Genomic DNA, 24,965 nt, shown 5'->3' on the forward strand with positions numbered 1-24,965 from the left:
CTTGCACTTGCACCTGCACCGACACCACTTGTGCATCGGCTATCCCAAACCGGTCACATCACTTGTGTTTTAGCCGGCTACCCCGATCTGGTTGACACAATACTTTGGTTTGATCAGATGCTCCACCTTGATCGACCTACCACTTGCTCATTTGCATGTTGTGTATGTGCATGTACATGTTTGTCTACATGATCGATATCATCTCCTTGAGTTGCATTCTTTCGGGTCACTGCCTTACCAGTATACCCTCTTTTCGGGTCGCTGCCGCTACGACATGCCTACCTTTGGGTCACTGCCTTACCGGTATACCCTCTTTTCGGGCTATTGCCACCACGGCATGCCCACCTTCGGGTCACTGCCTTATCGACATACTCTCTTTTCGGGCCCCTGCCACTACGTCATGCCCGTCTTCGGGTCACTGTCTTATCTGCATACCCTCTTTTCGGGTCACTGCCATCACGACATGCCCACCCTCGGGTCACTACCTTACTGGCATACCCTCTTTTTGGGCCTCTGCTGTCACAACATGCCCATCTTTGGGTCACTGTATTACCGACTTACCCTCTTTTTGGGCAGCTACTGCCACGACATTCCCATTCCTTCGGGTCATTGCCTTACCGACATACCCTCTTTTAGGGCCCCTGCCGCCACGGCATGCCCATTCCTTCGGGTCACTGCCTTACCGACATATCCTCTTTTCGGGGCCCTACCGCCACGGCATGCCCATTTCTACGAGTTACCGCCTTCATGACATACTCCTTATCACTACTTATATGTTTTGATTTGCTTGCATTTGCATTTGCATGTTTGCATGGATAGCGAGCTAGGTTTGTTAGGAAAGTGACCACGTGTAGGTCGCGATTCCTTAACAAGTATTGCTTGCTGGGTTGATCCCAGTGAGCAATGTGAGTTAAGTCATCGGGATTGACACGAGTATGACTGTGCTAAAGATCTAATAGATCTAACTCGTGTCACCATTCTTCGTGACACCCTTTAGATCCTTTGGATCTTTAGGATGGGGCCGGTATGACGACCCCGTCAAAGTCATACTACACCTAGACTTACCCCCACTTAGATACTAGGTTGTTGCACTTTTCGTTAGATGGTGTGCTAGGCTAGGTTTTATGATGCTAGATAGTCTTTTTGATGTCTGGCTATTATTCTCTGTTGGATTGGTTGCCCTAGCCAGGTAACTTTCTTTTGCATTATGCTTGTGGCGTGTCTGCATGTTGCATATGTGTGGTAGTGTGTTAGGGCGTTCTTTTGCAGGGAGTCATGCCTATTTATATGCACACACACAGGTACCGCTATCGGGGGAGCAAGTAATGATTTCTGACCCTTTTGCTTGCAGGTGCTATTAACACCCTCACCATTAAGACCCTAACTTTTAAGGCATGGCTCATGAGACGTTATGTGCATGTGATTTTCCCGCTGACACTTGTTTCCATGCAAGATTGAGTCTTTTTCTCTTCTCTATGTATTTTTTTTTAGAGTCTAGGAGAGTCCTGTAACAGAAATAAGATACAGACAACCACGTGGAGGGGACCAGGAGCAGATGCTCGTGCCCCGTATCTTAATTTTGCATTTTATATTGATGTATAGAATTAGGACCGGACATGTATATGCGAAGTTCGGTCGCCCTTTTTCTTTTCTGGGATATGTTGTCGACCCAGCGACACCGGTCTGTTTATTATTTTAACTTGGTTTGTTTTATCTTTTGCATCATGTTGCATGTCTGCACTTGCATGTGTTTTTCTTATTTTCTTTCTGTGTTTTATCTGGGATTTCACGATACAACATAGACACATTAAGGACCCTAAAATTGTAATTTTCTACAAAATTCTAAATAAAATATTCAAGATAATTAAAATTTAGGATTAAAATATTCAGGATTTAAAAATTGCAATATTTATTTTCTTGCATGTATTAATAGGGCCTCCACAATACTTAGGACTGCTCTAGATAACTGCATTCATATCTGCATATCCTGAGGAAGAGTCCCCGTACTTTTCCAACCTGACTGGACTAACATGCTTTCATATAGGTGGTTGTCTAGTGCGCCTAGGATGTTAGAAGGCTCCCCAACCCAGACGGGGTATAAATCATTTTGTTTGGAGCGTTTCCAGCTTTGTAGTTGAACCTCCACTTCTCTTTCTCTCTTGAGGCATCCTTGTTATTTTGGCAAGTAGAAGTCCTACCTCTTGGAGCTCCAGCTTGTAGTCATAGGATAGAGTTTCCTTCCTTTGACCTTAGGGCTACCGAGGTTCCCGTGGATGATGCAATTCATGGATTGCTGACCGAGGATTTCAGGACGTGTTGGGTCGACTACCTTCACGACCAGGTAGACTTAGGGTAGTAGTTGTGTATGACGGGTCCGTGGTACCCCGACCCAGTTACCTCTACCTTTTAGGATCACTCTACCTTCCTTTTTGTTGAGCACCTTTGAGCTCTGTCGTTCCTTGACCTCGTTGATATCACCTTGACGGCCCGATGCCGATGAGCTGCCGCCCATTTGGGATACGACGATTTGACCTCTGCTCTTTGGCCCGGATGTGCTTTGACGTATTGGGAGATCCCCGTTAAGATGATTTAGGTTATTTTGTGGGCCCCATGTGCTGATAAGCCGCTATCCATTCCGGGATGTGAGAGACTCATTATCTGCCCGATTGTTTAGCGTGAGCTTTGAAGCATTGGGACTGTTCCCACACGGAATAACCTTCCTTTGATTTCATATACCCCAGGTTTATGATAATATGAAACGAAACTCCTTTTATCGAGAGTATTCTTGGGTATCCCCCAAGATGTAATTAACCAGTAGGAACATGTTCCTCTGGGAGTGCTCTTGACCCCAGAACAGATACATACACCTGACTCTCTGGTTATGGTTAGTCTATGTTGATACTTCTTTCGTGGATATTGGTTTAAGGTGACTCCGCCCGATCTTGTTTTGGCGGACATTCTTAACCTATCTTTGTGAGGTTTATCGCACGTAGATTCTCCACGTTTTATTTTTTCTCTTGTTTGTCTCTTTGTCGTATGTCCCTTCTTATTCGATTCCTCTCCTCTTCGAATCATTTATATGGTCGGGGAGGGAGATTTATTCGAATGAGGGAAATATACGACGATTGACAAGCTGGTGACTCCTTTTGAAATAAAAAAGAGAAAAATGAACGGAAACAATAAGTTGAAATATAAATGAGGTTGAAGGCAGTGTTTAGTTGCATCTTAGATTTATGTTAAATAGGATTTATCAAATCTGATAAATTTGGATTTATCAAATCCGTTGTACAACGGAGGAGTTCGTGAGCAATGACGAAATAAATATGCATCTCAATCGGATTTAGTAAATCTGAATTTCCGTCGTAAAAGAGGCAGAACACAAGAAAATCCAATTTAACAAAGCGTTGGATTTAATTTTACTTTTTTTTGTGTTTACTAAATTTAAGTTAAATTCATCGATAAATCCTCTGGATTGTATGCTATTAAATTCCATTGAAGAGTGAAATTATTCTCCTTTATCTCATGTTAGATACATTAACCTACCAAAGCTAACCATGCCTAACAAACTCAAAACAATTTTAGATATCCACTGAAGCTGTTATTAAAGATCAAATCAAACTACAACTCTTCTTCTTTTATTTAAACTCCTCCATACAAACCACAAAAAAATTGAACTCGTACAATTGATATAAAAATCCGTGAGTGGTCTGCATACTACTTTTCTCTTGACTTGTAAAAAAAAAGTTTGATGTAAAAAAAAAGAAGAAAAATTTTAGATATAGATCCATCATGACTTCACTCATGGACTATCTCTCTACTCTCTAATACCACACATGTGGTCCAAGAGGTAATCTCACCATTTCAAGAATATTTGGGAAACTGACCGTGAAGGAATCAGGTCAAGTTCCCTGCAAAATTCGATACAGTAGGGCTGGTGGATGATAAAGAATATTGCATGCTCATTACTGACCATCCGAAAACTGATAAAATCTTTTCAGAATCTAAGCATCCCGATGATGAGATTTGCTTAAAAATTTTGAATGATCAAGATGACCTCTTAGTTGAGAATACATCTCCTGAACTAGGGGTGAAAATTAAGTCAGTCATTGATGAGTTAAGAAAAATAAATTTGGGGATTGAAGACAACTTTAAGCTAACTTTAATAAATTTGTTTTTAAACAAAAAAGAGACAAATGATCACATTAAGTTACTCGTAGAGTTTAAAGGTTATGTTTTTCTGGAGCTATGAAGAGATGTCAGAACTAGATCCTAAAGTGGCAGTCCACAAAATTGGAAATAGAACTTAGCGTCATACCAGTTAAACAAGCATCTCGATGAATGAGATGGGAGACTGTACAAAAAGTAATCGTGGAAGTGAATAGGTAAATTGAGGCGTGTTTCATTCGAGAAGAAAAGCATCATTCCTGGTTGGCTAGTGTTGTGCCGATTAAGAAGAAAAATGAAAAAACTCGAATGTGTATAGACTTTAGAGATCTCAACAAGACATGTCTTAAAGATAAATTCTCTTTGCCCGTCTTGGATCTAATGGTTGACATTACCTCTTTATACATAATTTTCTCCTTCAAGGATAGATCTTCTGGCTATAATCAAATCAAGATGACTCCTAAAGATGAGAGACATATTGTATTCAGAATCCCACTTGAAGATTACTATCATAAAGTTATGCACTTCGATCTGAAAAATGCTGGTACAACATACCAATGAGTTATGACCAAGATCTTTAATGAATTCATTAACAAACAAACAGAATACTATATCGAAGACCTGGTGGTAAAGAGTAAAGTGAGAGGAGACCACTTATATGACTTGAAGATTATTTTTTAATTATTACGTCTGTACGACCTTAAAATGAATACTCTGAAATGCACATTTGGCATCACTTCTAGAAAATTTTTAAGGTTTGTAGTATGACACCATGTGATTCAAATAGATCCAAAGAGAACTAAAGCAATATTAGAAATGCCACCTTTTAAAAGTCTAACCCACTTGAGATCATTCCAAGGTTTGTTGAAATACATTTATACTTTATTTCCAATTTTTCTAGTAGATGTCATTTGTTTTCTGCTTTCACCAAGAAGAATATTGTGTTCAATTGGGATGTCAATTGCCAACAAGCCTTTAAAAGCATAAAATAATACATAATGAAACCTCTAGTATTAGCGACCCCCATCCTAGGTCGGCCATTAATCATTTACACTAATGCTTTAGATGAATCCTACGGTGCACTGCTAGCTCAAACAAATGTGGCAAGGAGAATGTATTATATTACTTTAGCATTAATTTATGCCAGCAGAAAGAAACTATCCTCCTATCAAATAACATGGTTTAGCCTTGATTTCTGTTGTCCAGAAATTAAGTCACTACATGGTCTCTCACAAAGTCGGTCTTATTTCTAGGTTTTATCCTTTGTAATATTTGTTAGTCCCTTCAATTTTATCAGAAATACTAACAAGATGGTTAATGATTTTATTTCAATTTGATATAACTTTTATTCTCTTACATGCTACTACAAGTCAAGCCTTGTCCAATTTCTTGGTAGCAAATCAACTGTCTGCTGACACTCCTTTAAATGTCGACAAACCTGATGCACAAAACATTGCATTGGAAGATTAAGATAAACTATGATGGGGGTTCTATTTCGGCGGTGCTTCGTTATCTGAGAAGAAGGTCAACTCAATCCACTTCTTTTGCCTTATTTTATGAGTCTGAGGCCATATTTCCATTAGAAGTGTGAATTTTCTCATTAAGAGTTGCCATCTGTCTGAACTCTTATAAAATTGAACATCTGGTTAGGGTTAAAAGAACTTGAAGTAGCAGAAAGACAAGACCGCCGACTCAACAAAATCTAAAAATTTACTAAGCATGAATGGTTCAAGCTCACGATAAGTTAGTTCTTCATAGGACATTTCGTGTAAGAGAATTGGTCTTAGTCCTTAAAGTTCGATTCTTGCTCATCAAAAAGTAGGCCGAAAGATTGAACCAATGTTGGGAGTCAGTTCACGATAGAGAAATTATATTAAAGAGGTTCTTATCAGTTGGTAGACTGTAAGTGTGAACATCAATCAACTATAAGTTGATGAGTATATACTCTGACCCTTGTCCCACAAGCGGAAAAGGCTTATACGATTCCTTAAAGTATAACAGTCAAGAGCAATTTCAATTGGGAGTAGTTGCCGGGACTTCGACGCAAGATCTTCGTGGTGCGTCGTTGCACTTGTTCAGGATGATGTACTACTCCATAGGGGGTACGTCATTGCTCTATGCCGTTGGTCTTTTCTCTGCACGGTGTTTCATTACTCTGCAGTGTACATCGTAACTCGCAAGGAACTCCATTGTAGAGATCAGGGGGTGGGTGATGATGGCCAGTGAGCAGCGGTACTTGATAGTTGTGGGGGCAGAAAGCGTTTAACGGGTTCTCAATCTGGAACGACACTTGAATTCAACTTTTTTGCAAACTAACTCTAGATCCAGTCATTCCTCTGTTTCAAGTCTAAGCCTCTCTTATGAAGGGTAGGGCTCTATTTATAGAGTTTTGGATTACTTCCCCGATAAATAAAGAATGAATCCAAATCACTCTATCAGATGGCTCCGAGATATTCTCATAATCAGATGATATTTTATTGACATTTACGTGCTTTCATGATGTCTAAATTAAGTGATTTTGAGCTCGTTAGATTTGTTTCATCGAGACGTTTGATTTAGCTATAAAATTGTCAAATTTATAATTCATTTAACCTGCTAATTAGCCATCCAAAACTCCAAAAGTGCTTGAAACTCTTTGATCCATCCTTTACTTAACACAGATTCAACCAATTTTGGTGTCATTAAATCCGTCTCGTCCAGACAGTCAGTTCAACTATAAGTTTCTTGAAATAAGAATTTTGAATGATTTTTATTTGATTTTTAATATTTCTTGCTAAAAAAATGCTCCAATATTCATGCCAATCGCCTCATGATTTATACCAAATGACAAAATTTGTTGATGAAATATCAATTATATTACTAAAAAAAGTAAATTTTAAATGTTAAATATATAAATACATGACATATGTGATAGATATATATTTATATAGATCCACTAAAATGTGATACATTCAGAATATTATAAAAATGTCAAACAAATGGTCATTTATATCTAGCAATCAATATATGTTAATTTTGACAATATCATTGGTAGTCGTATAACATAAAAGCTATTTCCAATGTTGGAGACTGACATCAAATGCGACAAATGCCAATATTTAAAATTATCATAGCTGTTACATTGTCTCTTTCTCCATCTTTGTTAAAAAGATAATGCTCTTCATAATTAATCGCCCAATATTGCTTCAGAATGAAAACAAGTGCGAAGAATAATTCATAAAGAGACAAAAAACAAATTAATAATTGGATGATCACATCACACATTATAGTCATTAGAAGTTACTAAAGAACACCATGCATCGCATATTATGATTCATGGAGATAATGAAGCACTAAGGGAATACAAATATATAGCTAAAACATTTGGAGGTGTTTGATTTGATTATAAACTTGTCAGATTTAAAATCCATTTGGTATTTCAATTAACCACCCAAAACTCCAAACGTGTTTGAAATTCCTTGATCCGAGCTTGACTTGACTCAGGTTCAGCCAATTTTTGTTTTATTAGGTCCATTTCGTCCAGACGGTCAGTTCAACAGTATGTTTGTCAAAGTTATAGATAAATTTTTATTTGAGTTTCAGTATTTCTTGCTGAAAAAAATGCTCCATGATTCCTGCCAATCGCCTCGTGATTTATACCAAATGACAATTTATTGATGTGTTGAATCCAAACTCGTCTGCTAGACTGTGCCCAAGGAATAAAGTCGGATTCCGGGGTGAAGAAAGAGAGGGAGAGAGAGAGCGAGGGTTGCCCTATCAAGGAGCAAATAGGGATGGTCACCACTCGACAACCTTTATTATTCCATAGAAGTCTAAGGTTACAAGTGAGTGAAAATGAGAGAGCAAGCTCCTTATGAGGGGGATCCTTATGAGGGGGAGAGAGAGAGAGAGACTAAAAGGACCCTTTTTGCATCCAAGAGGTCCTCTTTTTATACAGAAAAGGAGGGTGAGGTTGGGGATGAGAGGAAATTACAGATATGTCCTTGTTTAAAAGAGGGGTAGCAAGGGGTACTCCAGTATTTTCTGTGCTAGTAGCTGCCTCTCCAAAGCTTTTCCCCTGGTCTCGTCGATGTCGAGTGGTTGACCCATATAGTCATTCGCGACCGGCCGAAGTTGTTGATAACTTGGAGGTGGGCGACCAAGGTGGTTGGCTTTCTTCATCGTGGTCGGCCCCAAGATGTCGATCGGGTGAGGTTACATGTGGCTAGCCCAAATAGTCAGCTAAGGTTGGGTGGTCGGTTGAATGTTTCTCCACGTGGCTGGTCCAAATAACCGGCTGAGGTGTGCCGACAAAGGTGGCCGATTGGTTTCACTTCAAATTGCAAGCCTGGGTGGTTGGCCAACAAGTGGTTATTGGCTAGAATGGTCGACCATATTGATGTTGGCGCTTTGTATGTGCTGGTGATAGTTCCGACAACGATGCCTTCAACCATGGTGGATTCTTTAGCTTGTTGAAGCCTATTTTTAGGTTGTACATGAAACCTCTAAAATTGTGTCGAACCACATAAAGTGACAAGACATAAAGTAGATGTGATGAGCCAAAAGGAAAGGACCAAAATGCGACACAGTATTTAAGTGGTTCGACAAATTTTTCTATGTCCACAGAGTTGCAGAAGATTTTATTTCTTCGAGAAATTACACCGTCGAGCGCCTCAACGTTTATAAGAAAATCTCTATTTTCTTCTCTCCCTTCCTCTCTCTCTCTCTCTTCCTCTCTTTCTCTTAGCTCTCAAGAGGACTTGGCTTGGCCTTGCTTGGCTTGGCTTCTCCTTTAAGTCAAAAGAGGTTATTTATAGAAACCATGAGAGCGGTATGTGAGAGGTAGGTGGGAGCTAGGTGGGATGTGATAGATGAGCGGTAGGTGGGAAAGTAGATGAGTGGTAGGCTAGATTCTTAATTAGGAAGCTAATCAAATTTCGGTGGACCGGATGTCCACGTTACCCAACAATTCTCTCACTTGGAGACTGGGACACTAACTGCATCACCTACTGGCCGCATCATCTACTACTTGTACCGACATTTTCCTTAAACATGATAGCCTCCACCTTTGCAACTTGAAGCCGCTGTCTTCATGCCAGAAGACCAGCTGAAGTTGAGCACAACTTCAGCTTCTCACGAGTAACACCCACAGTTGACATATCACCGTCAATGTAGTCTTGTACCACCAACCTCTTTCCTAGGTTACTCCTGTATCTACTTATAACTCCCACTGCATGAGCAATGTTCTGGCCCTGCTGAAAGCCCTTTTCAACAAGTTTTGTCTTGTACCTCTTACTGTCACCAAACACAGTCTTCACCCGTACACCCACTTGTTATGCAATTCCTTCTTCCTGGTGGAAGTTCTGCCAGCTCCCAAGTCTGATTTCCTGACAGGGAATTTGTCTCCTCCTTCTTAGTCAGCTCCCACTTGCTCGAATTCTCATCTTGCGAAATTTCTTCATAATTATATGGTTCTCCACCATTTGTCTGTACAAGGTTTGGTTTTTTTGCCTCTGGCACTCTACCACTTTTCAGGAAATTGATATTCTTCCGCTTCCCCATAATGCATCTTTGACTCATGTGTCCTTGCATGAGTAAATATGTAGTCATATATAGTGTGTCAGTTTTCTTACCCCGAGCCAGTACTAATGCTCCTTTCGTAACTTTCCAGGTGCTATCTGAGAACACTACCGAATGACCGCCATTATTGAGCTGCCCAACAGAGATAAGGTTTTTCTTCAACTCAGGAATGTGTCTGACCATTTGCAAAATCCATTTGCTCTTGTTAGAGAGTGCAATATCAACGTCTCTCATCCCCACCACGTCCAGAGCTTTTCCATCAGCCAGATATACATTCCTAAAGTTACCTGCAACATAATTTCAAATTAACTCCCGATGGGAAGATGTATGGAAGGAAGCTCCTGAATCCAGTATCCAGTCATCAACAGAACTGTGAACTGTCAACAATAGTGCATCCTATATTTCTTCAGATACAACATTAGCGTCATCATTCTCATTCTTCTTAGAATTCTTGCAGTTCATTTTTATGTGACCAGCCTTGCCACAATTCCAGCAGATTGTCTGCTGACCAAACTTTGATTTTGATCTTCCTCTGTTTAAGTTCCTGTCATATGATCTTCCTCTGGAATCAACATTCAGTGCCGAACTTGAACACGAGGCCTCGCCAAAATCCTTCATGCGCACTTCCTCAGCCAAAATCAAATCATGAATATAATCATATTTCAGCTTAGATTTACCTGCAGAACTACTAATAGTCATCCTCATGGCTTCCGAGCTATTTGGCAATGAAGACAACAATATCAGCGCACATATCTCATCATCAAAATCAACTTCAACAGACGACAACTGATTTGTGATAGTGTTGAAATCATTTAAGTTTTGAGCAACATACATACCTTCCGTCATCTTCAAGTTGAATAACTTTTTCATTAGATGCACCTTGTTATTCGCCTATAGCTTTTCATACATACCTGATAAAGCCGTCATGAGATCTGTAGTGGTCCTCTCATTGATAACATTGTGGGCAACCGATCTTGACAGGGTTAATCGTATAACCCCCAGAACCTGTCGATCCAACAAATTCCACTCCGCCTCGTCCATCTTTTCTAGTCTCTTTCCCAGCAACGGAAGATAAAGTTTCTTTCCATAGAGGTAGTTCTCTATCTGCATCCTTCAATAAACAAAATCTGTATCATTGAACTTCTTCATTGAACTTCTCGATCCCCATCTCGATCCTCGATGTCATCACTTCGTCTTCGTCCATCGTTCTTCCTTAGATTCAAACACAATATCTGATACCATTTGTTATGAAAAACGACGACAATAAAGTGAAAAATGGAACGAGTAAAATTGCACAGAGAAAAATATCAGAGCGGCACACAGATTTACGTGGTTTGACAAATTTGTCTACGTCCACGGAGCTGCAGATGATTTTATTTCTTCAAGGAATTACACCGTCGGGCACCTCGACATTTACAAGAAAATCTCTATTTTCTTCTCTCCGTTCCTCTATTTCTCTCTCTTCCTCTCTTTCTCTTAGCTCTCAAAAGGACTTAGCTTGACCTTGTTTGGCTTGACTTCTCTTTTAGCCAAAAAAAGCTATTTATAGAAACCATGAGAGCGGTAGGTGGGAGGTAAGTGAGCGGTAGATGTGATGTGGTAGATGAGCGGTATGTGGGAAAGTAAGTGAGCGGTATGTGAGATTCTTAATTAGAAAGCTAATTAAATTTGTGTGGACCAAGTCTCCACATTACCAACACCCCTGATTATAAGGGGATAGCAAGGGATACTCAGGTCTTTTTCGTGTCTGGATTTACCTCTCCGAAGCTTTCCAGCTGGTCTCATCGACGTAAGTGGTCGACCCATATAATCATTCGTGACTGGCCGAGTATCCTGTAACCTGTAAGTTGTCGACCATCTTTCTTCACTGTGATTGGCCCAGTGGCCAGCTAAGGTGATTGGCCAACTGAGGTGGCCGACAGGATGTTTCTCCATGTGGTTAGTGAACGCCGGCCAGGATGGCCAACCAGTGGGTGGTTGTCGGCTTGGATGGCCGGTCAACTGGATGTTAAACACAACAAATTTTTTGGGCTTCTAAATCCTGTTTTCAGGCTGTATATTATGAAATATCAATTACATTACTAAAAAACAGTAAAATTTAAATCTTAAATATATAAATACACGACTTATGTGATAGATGTATGCTTATATAGATCCACTAATATGTAGTATATTTCAGAATATTATAAATATGTCAAACAAATGGTCATCTATCTCTAGCAATCAACATATGTTAATTCTGACAATATCATCTGCAGTCGTATAATATAAAAGCTATTTCAAAAGTTGGAGTCTGACATCAAAGATGCGACAAATGCCAATATTTAAAATTATCAGTTGCTAACATTGTCTCTTGCTCCAACATGCTCTTCTGCTTCAACCTCCTGAATGTGAACAACTGCGAAGAATAATTCATAAAGCGACAAAATGACAAGTTAATAATAAGCACTGAAGATATTACAAACGTTTTGGAAGATCACGTCACACATTACAGTCATCAGAAGTTAAGAACATCATGCAGCGCATATTAGGCTTCATGTAGAAAATGAAGCACAAAGGAAATACAAGGCTATAGCAAAAGCATTACAGAGACATATGGATCATAAACAGAAAACTGCTGACATCTACTTCCTGCTGAAAAAGCTCCTCAGCTTCCCTTTCTCTGCTGCCACCTCCTCCCTGCTGAAAAAGCTCCTCAGCTTCCCTTTCTCTAACCTCTCCAGCAGCTTCTTCGCACCAGTCACATCCATCTCCGAAAGCTTCTTGAGATATCCAATGGCGCCATAAGAGCACATCAGTTTCTTACATTTCTTGCTAGATGACAATTGCAGAAGACATGAAACCGCATACTTTTTAGCAGTGTTTTCCGAACTAGGATCAAGCAGCTGAACTAGATTCGGGACACTCTTTTCTTCTTTCTTAACTTCCCTGCAGTTATGGGGATAACTTATCAAATTCGCCACAGCTTGCGTAGCAGCTTCTCGTGCTCCATTTGTCTTGGCCTCCATCAACTTCAGCAGCAACGGCACACACCCAAACTCTCCTACCATCTTCTTCACTTCTGTGGAGTTCGAAATCCTGCAAATGGTGCATGCCGCAGCCTGCTGTGCTCCGAGTGATCCCTCCTTCAATACATGAACCAGACGAGGAAGGAGGCTGATTGAAACGAGACTATCAGCCGAAATTGAAACAGAGGCAATCAAATTCTGCAGAGCACCCACAGCAGATTCCTGCGGCAGAGGTCCATCTATATAGGCCAAAAGGCTTCGAATTCCTCCTTCAGATACCACTGCCTTTCGAAGGCTTTCATTGCTTGATGTCAACTTCTGCAAACATTCAGCCGCGTGCTCCTTTGATCCCAACATGATTCCACAATCGAGAAGATGGATCATGAGCTTGATGACCCCCTCATCAGCTAAGCTCTGTCTTACTTCCGGCACTGCTGAGAGATTCTTAAGCGTAGCAGCAGCGGCTGACTGGACAATGGAGTCCCCCGCATGGCAGGCCTCCACAAGCGAACCGATGCCACCATGCCCGACGATAGAGCGAGCGGTGTCTGGTGACATTGATAACCTCTCTAGAGCCATCAATGCCTTCTCCCTGCAGCGCGGCGTTCCGGATTCCACTAGTCTTATAAGCGGAGGAAGCGCACCTTCGGAAACCAGTGAGTTATCGCAGCTTCCAGACTCGGCTAGCATGCACACAACAGTGGCGGCCTTCTCCCTCGTCCTGACAGCCGTTGCAGTGAGGAGCTGAACCAGGGAGGAAATATTGGATCTGCAGAGCACCAAAAGCACGCTTTTTTCATCCTCTGTAATAGCCTCCACCAATCCTTCAATTGCCCGATGCTTGGCTTCTGCGTGCCCGATCTGAAGGCGAGCAAGAAGCTCTTGGATTCTGAACCGTGCGGTCTCGGTTTGTCCTGATTGCGCCGTGGAGTTACCGAGCACGCCTGTTTTTATCAGCTGGTTGCAGTCGCGGAGGTTGAGATCGAGCTTCGCGGACAGAGAGTCGAGGTGGCTCTGCATCTGGAGCTTGCCGACGATTGCGGAGCTGTTTTCAGCGAGCAAGATGGTTTCTTCAAGGCTGGAGCATACGGACTGGAGCTGCTCGCGGAAAAGTGAGTTTTTTGAGAAGAAGGGATGACTGGAGAGATTGGAGAGACAAGAGGGAAGCTGCTCGATCTTTGAAATGATGGTTTTCCAGCGGCCTGGAAAGCGTGAGGCTGACTGCGCTCTGTGGAGCGCCGTGGGAACGAGAAGGCGGGCTTGGGAGAGCCAATGGTCGGCCGGAGCAAGGTCTGGTTCGTCAGTCATGGTGTGTACAGCGCAGCGGAGGAGATCTGTGCAACACAATAAAAAGTGGTGAGATGGGAAAGAGAAAGGTGGTGCTGGTGCGTGGTAAAGATCAGAGGGATTCGGTGTGGGGAAGAGTAGAAGGCAATAAAGAACTAGAAAACAGGATTAGTCCTGATGGGCACGGAGGTCTTGCTTCATGAAAACTATATCCGACCGGCCAAATCATAAAAGTACATAAAAGCCATTCGGGGGAAGAAAGCGTTGGGGGAATGAGAAGGACAGTGATTACAGTGGACGGAACAAGATCTGAATTTTGATCGATTCACGGAAATTTTTTTCGTATTGGCGAAGGGTTCTGTAGATTAAATTTAGTCACGTCGCTGATTGATTCATTTTTGCCTCATTTTTACTCTATCAAACAAATTATAATAAAATAAAAAATTTAAAACCTATCCACCGACGTGAATTAGAAGAACCACATTACAAGTTACAGGTCTGTTTTGCGCAGCTGCAGCTTATTGAATAATCTGCTGATAAGCTGATTAAATATAATCTGCTGATAAGCTAAGTGCGATGACTGTTATAAATTTTTATTTTTTTGGAAAAGTCAGATCGCTGTCAGAAAGTTCCCATCGCATCTAGATAGGTGCGGTGTGAAAAAGTTGTTTTGGCTTTTTAAAAACGCATAAACTGCCAAAAAACAGTTTACCCAAACAGGTCAGATGCGTTTTCAAAACGCCACCGCACCAAATAAACTGTCTCAAACGGACCCTAAGAGCCTCTTAGGGATAATTTTCTATATGCTTTGTCTTTCAGACCGTCATCACAATTATTTAAGAGAATTATTTTCTTACTATTATTTAAAAATTTTTATAATAAAAAACTATTTTTTTATTAATTTGAGCTTCTAAAATGTAGTGACTGCTAAAAAATTGTGGCCTGACTTTTAAAAGTAATTTATTCTACAACAGCTTCACAACTACTTCTTCAAACAGCTGCAGCAGCTCCAAAAAACGACAGCTAAATTTTAAGTAAAATTATGGTGATATGGTCACCACATCAATGCATATGCTTACAAATATGTAATATTTTCTCTAATTATTTGTGTTTGGTCCCTCTTGTATTCTTACATACGTGCAGACGTGAATCTTTTTTCTAAGGCTTGTGTGAAGATTAATATGAGTTGGAAGGAGGCATATGCATGCATACCACACAGTTCTTACGTATTCTATATATCAAACACATAAACTCTAATGTTTACATATGTAGCAATTAAATCTCCAATATCATATAAAAAATGATACTATCACCTACTTTCCTTAAAAATCAAATATATTTTCTCATGCATAAACTTATAATTAAAGTGTTATAAATGTAAAAAATCAAAATTTAGGTGTTAAATGTGTAATACATAAGAATTGTATGGTATGTATGTAAACTTCCCTAAAGAAGGAGCCAGATTTAAAATTAATCCTGCCAAATGGATGAAAAAATGGTCATTATAAACCTAATAATCCTTCTCTACAACTTCAAGTCCATGCTTTGAAATGGACTTCTGTCAACATATTGAAGACATCAACATCATTCTTGATGAATGACTGCTACAATAGCTGGGCAAAAAAATCACCCACCTCGCTTCCTTAACTAAGGACTTCTCACACCTATATGAACACATCTTAAGTCCAAGGACCCAAATCAGCACAGGAAGATATTCCATACCATGATCCAAATAATCAAAAGGCAACAATTGACAACAAAACTATTCAACCAAGTTAGAGCTCCTTTTGTCCCTGGTCTTGTTAAAAAGAAGGATGGTGCATATGTCCTTGATTATCAGACTCTCAATTAATCCGCCATTCCCAATAAATTCCTTAATAATTAATAAAATGCACGATGAGTTGCATCGACATCAACTTATTCTAGATTAGAGTTATGATTGGGAAACCATCAAGTACACATGGGAGGAGATCATTCACAAATCAACTGCTTGATATTAAGATGGTTGCCATAATTACACTATGATGCCATTTGGCCTTAAAAATGCACCATTCATATTCCATAATACCATCAATATGATTCTACCCCTGTCATTCCAAAAGCTTATTTGAAGAAGTTCAAATTGTGTACCTTGACCATGCCCCATCTCCACTCCTGGCCTTCATCCCCACAAACGACAATTAATACCAACCTATAGTGGCTCACACCAAAAACAATGAAGGTGTTACAAGATTTCCCAGCCTCGTCGATTATTATCAAAAATATTTCAAGAACTTTGCCAACAACATTCTTCTGTTAACTAATCGACCCTAATGTGATGTCTTCCATTGCAAAATGCTGCAAGGATTCCTTTAATTTAGTGAAATCCAAGTTGGCAAACCAATGGGTTACTTCATCTGACAAAATTTTTAAAAACCCTTATTATGGACATTGATGCATCTAGTGCAAGCATCGATGTTGTTCTATGTTAGGACAACATATGACATTCTATAACTGAAACTAAACACAAAATGTAACAAGCTTCCATATACTTTGGAGAGATGTTTCCCTTTATTGGAGCAATATCCAAATGATATTTATATCATTTCGAATACCACCATCCCAACTGACAAGAAAAGAATAAAAGAATTGTTGTTGTGCTGTTCAAATGCCAAACAATAATGCTTCCTTGTCAAACTCCTTAGCAATGAATTCACACAAAAATGATAAAATGAGCTCTACAAATATGATTGCTGTCGCACATTCAAGAATCGCAAAGGAGACCACTATTTTGCCTACACCAAAACAACATCCCACTCGAATTACAAATCCACTCTTAAAAATCTTTCAACAGCCTCAACAAGAGATTTCAACATATCCAAAAATGTACGACCTTCATAACTGTATTTTATAATACCCTATTAATTATCCGACTATAAGAATCATTATTGCTTAACTAAGAAATAGGGTTGCATTGTCATGGCCTCTAACTTTGAACCCAAATAGGTAAGCAGCCATATTGGACCTCGCAAGGCACTACATTGTATTCAGAGATTATTTCATTGAACACACCTTAGTGATATAGTTTTCCAAGTAATCAAATATTGACCTCTAGCACCAGATGATCTACTACAACAATCCTGATATCTCCATGGACTTCCATATCCACTTGCCACCATCAAACCAAAATTTTAAAATCTTTGTTACAGTTAATATATTTAAAAAAACTGTTCGATTTGCATCATTATCATTGCATGCATGTACAATGATCAATATTTTAATTTCTAAGCACTTTCATCATCATGGTATACTCAAAACTATTGTCTTAGATCAGAACAAAAATTTCGAGTTGTCTCTGGCGGACCTCCTCAAAAGAATTTTATACTACCGAACACCACACAAAGTTCAAAAACGAATGATCAAATGGAGGTGACTAACCATTCTTGAATAGCATATGCATTACTACATCATGAATACTCCAAATGTCTTCCAAGAACAGTGTTATAATTGACTCACAATTAGCTAAGACAATGACAAATTTGTAATTGCATAGAAGTTATTAAAGAACTATGGAAGCTTCTAATTTGGTTAACCAGGTCTACATGAAAGGCCTCATTTAGTTATAAATAGATGAGGGAGGCTTGTAGAGAGATAAGAACCAAGAAGAAGAGGAGGAAGAAAATCAATCCAAGAAGAAGAAGGGGAGAGACTTCAAGAATTGAGGGGAGAGTTTTGAGATCTTGTATCGAGGTAATTTCAAGAGGAAGAGATCAAGAGGTGTGTTCATTCCTCAATATAAAAGGCCTTGTAATTTCTTCTAAATTGTTTTAGTGGATTTGTTGTTGATTCTCTCGTGTGGATGTGGTCCTATGGACCGAACCACATAATTTTTTGGTGTTTTTGTGTTCTTGTTTTGCATTTCATTTATGTAGTTTTCTTTTCTGTTTTCCTGGTTTTCTTTTGGCTTGCTGTAGTTTCTTTTTCCCTCACAAAAACTGTCCAGCAAGGTGTTATTCGACACTCAAGGAGGAGGAAGGTATCAATATTCAATTCTACAGCTGTTCCTTTGATCCCTTCAAGCGAAGCAGATATACAGGAAGGTGAGTTCGGCAATTCATCTTCTAACCGCAGCCTGCAGGTGTTTTTAGGCTGTCCAAACCGAAGCAGGCAGTTCTGGCTACAGTCACAAGGAGTTTGGTATTCTGTACAGGGCCAATCTTCAACCATTAATCATTAGCCTGCAGGTTCTTCTTTTCAAGAAGAACATTCCTTCACTTCTTGGAAGTGCGACAAGATTTTATTTGACGATTTGGTTATTCAGTTTTTTCCCATCTAACCCAATCTGCATGAGTTTTTTGGAACATTTCAAGTGTTCGATGGGGCAAACTTTCCAACAATTGGCGCCGTCAGTAAGGAACCTAGTCACGACAATGGAAATCGCCAAATTCGACCTCGAGAAATTCACCGGAAAGAATGATTTCGGCCTGTGGAGAGTCAATATGAGAGCTCCGGAAAGAATGATTTCAGCCTGTGGAGAGTCAATATGAGAGCTCTATTAGTGCAACAAGGTGTCACATAAGATTTGCAAGGGTCGACGGCATCGCCGGCTGAGATGTTAGAGAAAGTAGAGAAGAGGTGACCAAGGGAAAACAAATCAATTGGTTAGAGAAAGAAGAGGAGATGCTTCAAGAATTAAGGGGGAGGATCTTGAATATCTTCTATCGAGGTGATTTGAGAGAGAGATCATGACAAGATGAGAGCTCATTACTCAATGCTTCAAGAATTGTGGGGGAGGATCTTGGAGATCTTGTATCGATGTGATTTGAGAGATAGATCATGACAAGATGAGAGCGCATTCCTCAATGTAAAAGCCTTGTAATTCTTCTTTATTTCCTTAGTGAAATTTGATGGTTGATTTCCCTCTCGTGGAAGTAGGTCCTATGGACCGAACCACGTTTTTCTTGTTTGCATACTGTCAAGCCTGCAGGTATTTGTTTCTTTGAAGCACAGCAGGGTGTTCGACAGTCCAATTCTTGGTTTTCTTGAGGTGCCAAGCAATTCTATTTTTCTTCAACAGACATAATACACCAATAGGACTTCCTTTCATATTTCTCTCCAAAGAAAACATACAGAAAACACAAAAGATGAAGGTGCAAATCCTATAAAAAAAAAGGCTCAATCAGCGGGTTTTCCACTAATCTTTTTGCTAAGCTCACACAAAATCTTTGTTGGGTAATGGGAAGACTCGGTCTATCTCAATTTAATTAATTTTCTAATTAAGAATCTCACTTACCGCTCACATACCTCCCACATACCGCTCACCTACCTCTCACCTACCTCTCACCTACCGCTCTCCTAGTTTCTATAAAGAGCCTCTTATGACTTGTCATAATTAAGCAAGGCCAAACCAAATCCTCTAAGAGAGAAAGAGAGGAAGAGAGAGAGAGAAGAGAAATGAGAGAAAAAAATAGAGATTTCTTTTAAACGTCGAGACGCTCGACAGTGTAATTCATCGAAGAAATAAAATCCTCCGCGGCTCCGTGGACTTAGGAAAATTTGCCGAACCACGTGAATTTGTGTCACTCTGGTATTTTTTTTTGCGTGCAATTTTTTTTGTTCCATTTTCGCTTTATTTGCGTCGTTTTTTCACAACAGCTGATATCAGAGTCATGATTTCAGATCTAAGGAAGAACGATGGGCGGAGATAAAGTGATAGTAATGGGAATCGAGAAGTTCAATGACATAGATTTTGGTTACTTAAATATGCAGATAGAGGACTACCTCTATGGGAAGAAACTTCATCTTTCGTTACTGAGAAAATGATCAGAAAAGATGGACGAGATAGAATGAAATTTGTTAAATCAACAGATTCTGGGGGTTATACGATTAACCCAGTCGAGATCGGTTGTCCAGAAAGTCATCAAAGAGAGGACTAATGCAGATTTCATAGCGGCTTTATCAAATATGTATGAAAAGCCATAGACAAATAACAATGTGCACTTGATGAAAAAGTTATTCAACTTGAAGATGGCGGAATGAGTGTCAGTTGCTCTACACCTGAATGATTTCAACACTATCACAAATCAGTTTTCTTCTGTTGAAATTGATTTTGATGATGAGATAGATGCGTTGATATTGTTAGCTTCATTGCCAAATAGCTATGAAGCCATGAGAATGACAGTTAGCAGTTCTGCAGGTAAATCTAAACTGAAATATGATAATATTCGTGATTTAATTTTGGCTGAGGAGGTGAGCAGGAAGACTTCTGGCGAGGCCTCGTGTTCAAGTTCGGCACTGAATGTTAATTCCAGAGGGAGATCACATGACAAGGACTCAAATAGAGGAAGATCAAAATCAAAGTATGGTCAGCAGACAACCTGTTGGAATTGTGGCAAGACTGAACACATAAAAATGAACTGTAGAAATCATAAGAAGAAGAAAAATGATAGCGCTAATGTTGTAACTGAAGAAATACAGAATGCACTATTGTTGGCAGTTCACAGTTCTATTGATAACTAAATACTGGATTCAGGAGCTTCCTTCCATATATCTTCCCATTGGGAGTTAATAGGAAATTATGTTACAGGTAAATTGGAGAAAGCATATCTGACTGATGGAAAAGCTTTGGATGTAGTGGGGATGAGAGACGTTTATATTACACTCCTTAACAAGAAGGAAAATGATAATGTCAATATTGTAACTGAAGAAAGACAATATGCACTATTACTGACAGTTCATAGTTCTGTTGATAACTGAATACTGGATTAAGAAGTTTTCTTCCATACATCTTCCCGCTGGGAGTTAATGCGAAATTATGTTGCAGGTAACTTTGGGAAGATATATTTAGCTGATGAAAAAATTCTATATGTGGTGGGGATGAGAGACGTTTATATTACACTCCTTAACAAGAGCAAATGAACTTTGCAAAAGGTCAGACACGTTCCTGAGTTGAGGAAAAACCTCATCTCTGTTGGGTAGGTCAATGAGGGTGGTCATTTTGTGGTGTTCTCAGATAATACCTAGAAGGTTACCAAATGAGCATTAGAACTGGCTCGAGGTAAGAAAACTGATACACTATATATGATTACAGATTTAATCAAACGATGACACATAAGTCAGAAGTGCATTATGGGGAAGTAGAATAATGTTGGTTTCTTGAAAAGTGGCAGAGCGCCAAAGACAGAAAAACCAGATATTGTACAGACAAATGGTGGAGAACCACAAAGCTATAAAAAAATCTTGCAAGATGAGAATGCGAGCAAGTGGGAGCTGACCAAGAAGGAGGAGAGAAATTTCCTACCAGGGAATCAGACTTGAGTGCTGACAGAAGTTCTACCAAAGAAGAAGACATTGCACAACAAGTGGGTATATCAGGCGAGAGGAACAATGTTGAACTTGTTGAAAAGAGATTCCGGCAGGGGCAGGGTATTGCTCATGCAGTGTGAGTTGTAAGCAGATACAAAAATAACCCAAGAATGAAGTTGGTAGTACAAAACTACGTTGACAGTGATATGTCAACTGAGGTGTTATTCGTGAAAAGCTGAAGTTGTGCTCAACTTCTGCTGGTCTTCTGGCATGAAGACATGGGCTTTGAGTTGCAAAGGTGAAAGATATCACATTTGAGGAAAAACTCGGTACAACTAGTAGATAATGCAACTAGTAGAAGATGCAATCAGTGTCTCAGTCTCCGAGTGGAAGAATTGTTGGGTAATGTGAAGACCCGATCCACAGCTATTTAATTAGCTTTCTAATTAAGAATCCCACCTACCTTCCCACCTACCGCTCACCTACCTTCCCACCTACCGCTCACCTACCACATCCCACCTACCGCTCACATACCTCTCACCTACCGTTATTTTAGTTTCTACAAATTGTCTGTTATGATTTGTCATAAACAAGCCAAGCAAAGCCAAGCCAAGTCCTCTAAGAGAGAAAGAGAGGAAAAGAGAGAGAAAATGAATGAGAGAATAAAATAGAGATTTTCTTGTAAACGTCGAGACGCTCGACGGTGTAATTCCTTGAAAAAATAAAATCCTCTGCAGCTCCGTGGACGTAGGCAAATTTGCTAAATCACGTAAATCTGTGTATCACTCTGGTATTTTTTTTCTGCGTGTAATTTTTAGTGTTCCATTTTTCGCTTTATTGTAGTCGTTTTTCACAACAATCTTCTAACATAATACAACCCAATGACAACTAGCAACCCTATACTCCATACCGCTGCTAGATGGATATTTCTCCACCTCCATCGTAACAAACTTTTGAGAGCAGGACCACCTGCTCCACCTCCTGCCATCCCATGATTTTTCACTTCTCTAATTATCTGCTTCACTCATATATATATATCTGACTCCTATTAGATGAACGAACGGTAGCATTGGTTTTTCCACTCACATTTTCTATTACTGTGTCATTTATCGAAGCTTCAATCTACTGCTTTTTTTCAATGACATCCCTGTGAAGAGTTTCTCAATAACTCCTAGATCAATCGGAGGGGATCCCTTCAAAAGTTGTCTTTTGCGTTGCTGAAATAGAATTTCAGGTTGCACATCCAAACTTTCATTTGAACATACCAGCAAGCACACCTAAGACCACAGTACATCGAAAATGCGGTTCTTAAATGTTAGTGGCTTCAGTTTTCTCTTCATTGTTCTCTTTAGTTTGTTAATTAATGTAAGGACAAGTGTCAGAAGTCCAACTGCTTCATTTCTAAGGTAGTTGGAGTAGCGGGGCAGGTATCCAAATTCTGCTTAATGTGCTGATGGAGATGAATCAGGAAGTAAAATGGGTGAATGTGATGAATTGCCAGAAAACTAGAGACAATGAATATATTCTAAACCTTTCTCCTATGTTCTTTTTTTTGCTTTCCGTTTCTTTAATTATCTCCCAAATTTCACAAAACATTGCCCATAACCAGCCATCTCATATGAAGTTAGTATATAAATTGGAGCCATGATCACCATGGTTGAACAAAATACTTTGGTTGAACAAAATACCTTGGTTAATCGCTGATTACATCGATGTTGGTTTTCACTAGCAAAACTTTTCCTCGCAGATTACATCGCTGACAACACAAGGTATTCATTAGCAAAACTTTTCCTCGCAGAAATCACACGACCTGTATTACATCGATGTTGGTTTCCTCACATGTAGATGTGTGTAAATTTATTACAGTGGCTCAGATGAGTACTAATTGAAATTTATGACTGATTTGGTTTGTTGACATTTCATATTTAATTAGAAGTGTGTTAAAAATGGCAGGAGAAAAATTGCTAAAATAAATTAATTGATATAAACGACGCAAGCTAATAACTTTCTCGTCAGACCAAGAAAAGGGGAGGCCCCCAAGAAATAATTTTTCAGATTAATGTCTCAAGTCTCATACCAAGCGCAAGTGAAGAAAGATAAGCACTTCAATGAAGGAGAAATGATATTGACCTCCACCCGTTTCGCCGCCGCTTTCCCCACTGACCCCAGAGACCAAAAGAAGAAAAGAGGAAACTTGGCTTACAAAAAAGAAGAAAATAAGGGAAGAAAGACGAGTGGGTTCTAAGGTAGATTCTAACAACTTCGAAAATCTAAAGTAAAAGTGAAGGTTTTAGTAAAGTACCTCTAGATATCTCTTCGCTTGAGCTACAAGGGTCCCCGGAAGAAGAAGGGGCTCTGTTCAGCTCGATTTCTCTTAGTCTGAAGAAGAGCAGAAGAACAGCAGAGAAGATTGCCACAAGAGACCAAGCATAGCACTTTGTTGAAACCGGAAAACGCAGAGATAATGCTATCATGCATTAATGGAAGAAGGGACTGCTAGAAGAAAAGGAGCTAGTTTTATGATCCTTGAACCCACACATGGTAGAGGAAATGGAAAAGAATAAGATAGGTATGAGAGATTGTATGGAATACAGGAAAAACAAAGCAACTGAATGAGTCTTACAGCTTCAATTCAAAAATATTTTGATTCAAAATGGCCGAGATGGAGACGGGGCATGCTATATTCCTTGATTCGAAGTCTCGGTAGGATTGCTGTTTGTCTTACAGCCTTTCTCGCAGTTCGATGGTTGGGTAAAGTGCAGCGCAACGGGGAGGATCTGACTGACGCTGTGGGGTGTTTTGGGGGGTCATCCGACCGTTGGAATTACAAATTTTGAATCGATTTTGGCGTTACCGGAGGATTGAAGAGAACGTTACCGTATGAACACCGCACCAACGTGACTGTTAGATGCAGATCACGTGGGGAGCTGAATAAAATAGTGAGTTGGGTGTTAATTGTTTGGTTGAAGTAAAAAAAAAAATTAAAATAGTTGAGCTCATTTGATTAATTCAAATTATTTTAAAATAATAATTCGTTACTTGATTTTAAAAATTTTAATAGTTGACTTCCAGTTCTATGTTTATTTTAATATTATGAAAAAAGTTGAATAATATTAGGGTTAAGAAATTATTTTTTTAGGTAAAAATTAATGAGAGTGTAAATTAAGAATGTATCAGCACAAATCTCGAGTAGATCCTATGATCCAAAAGAAAAAAAGTATAACAAAAAAAGAGCTCGCAGACAAGAAACCAAGAGATCCTACTTATCTGATTTGATGAAGCCATTCAAGCCAAGGATGGCCAGAAGAAGGATAAAAAGAATGATCCAACTCTAAGTTGGTGGACTTGAACAGATAGATTAGCACAGAAGCGAACCCCCGGTAAGCTGAGTGAATGGTATCGACCTACCACTCAAGAGATCCAACCAGAGAAAAGAATATGATTCCTCACCATCACAAAATGCCCCACAAACACCCACGAGATTCATCCCAGAGACTAAGAATTGGCATTCAACAGAGCCACACAATTGTCTCAAAAGATCACCGTCATTACGGAATAAGCTAATATCGAGTTACAGTGATCCACCATCTGCTCGATAGTCTATTCACATTCTGTCGAGATGAAATCCTCATCTAAGAATTGAGAGTCGACAGCCAGACTAGA

At 39.6% G+C, this 24,965-nt stretch overlaps 1 protein-coding gene across 1 annotated transcript; it reads right to left on the reverse strand.

Moving 5' to 3' along the window:
* Positions 1-10,119: 10,119 nt before the first annotated feature.
* Positions 10,120-24,055, reverse strand: LOC110028212 (protein CELLULOSE SYNTHASE INTERACTIVE 3-like). The gene is made up of 6 exons (XM_020729966.1): positions 23,605-24,055; positions 12,352-14,065; positions 12,216-12,292; positions 12,069-12,121; positions 11,481-11,724; positions 10,120-10,346 (listed from the first exon to the last, which is right to left on the reverse strand). The coding sequence occupies exons 1-6, from the start codon at positions 23,774-23,776 to the stop codon at positions 10,120-10,122; spliced, it is 2,487 nt and encodes an 828-aa protein (XP_020585625.1). The 5' UTR covers positions 23,777-24,055.
* Between the last annotated feature and the right edge of the window lie 910 nt (positions 24,056-24,965).

This window comes from Phalaenopsis equestris, unplaced genomic scaffold (genome assembly GCF_001263595.1).
Source record: "Phalaenopsis equestris unplaced genomic scaffold, ASM126359v1 Scaffold000504, whole genome shotgun sequence".
Lineage (NCBI taxonomy): Eukaryota > Viridiplantae > Streptophyta > Magnoliopsida > Asparagales > Orchidaceae > Phalaenopsis > Phalaenopsis equestris.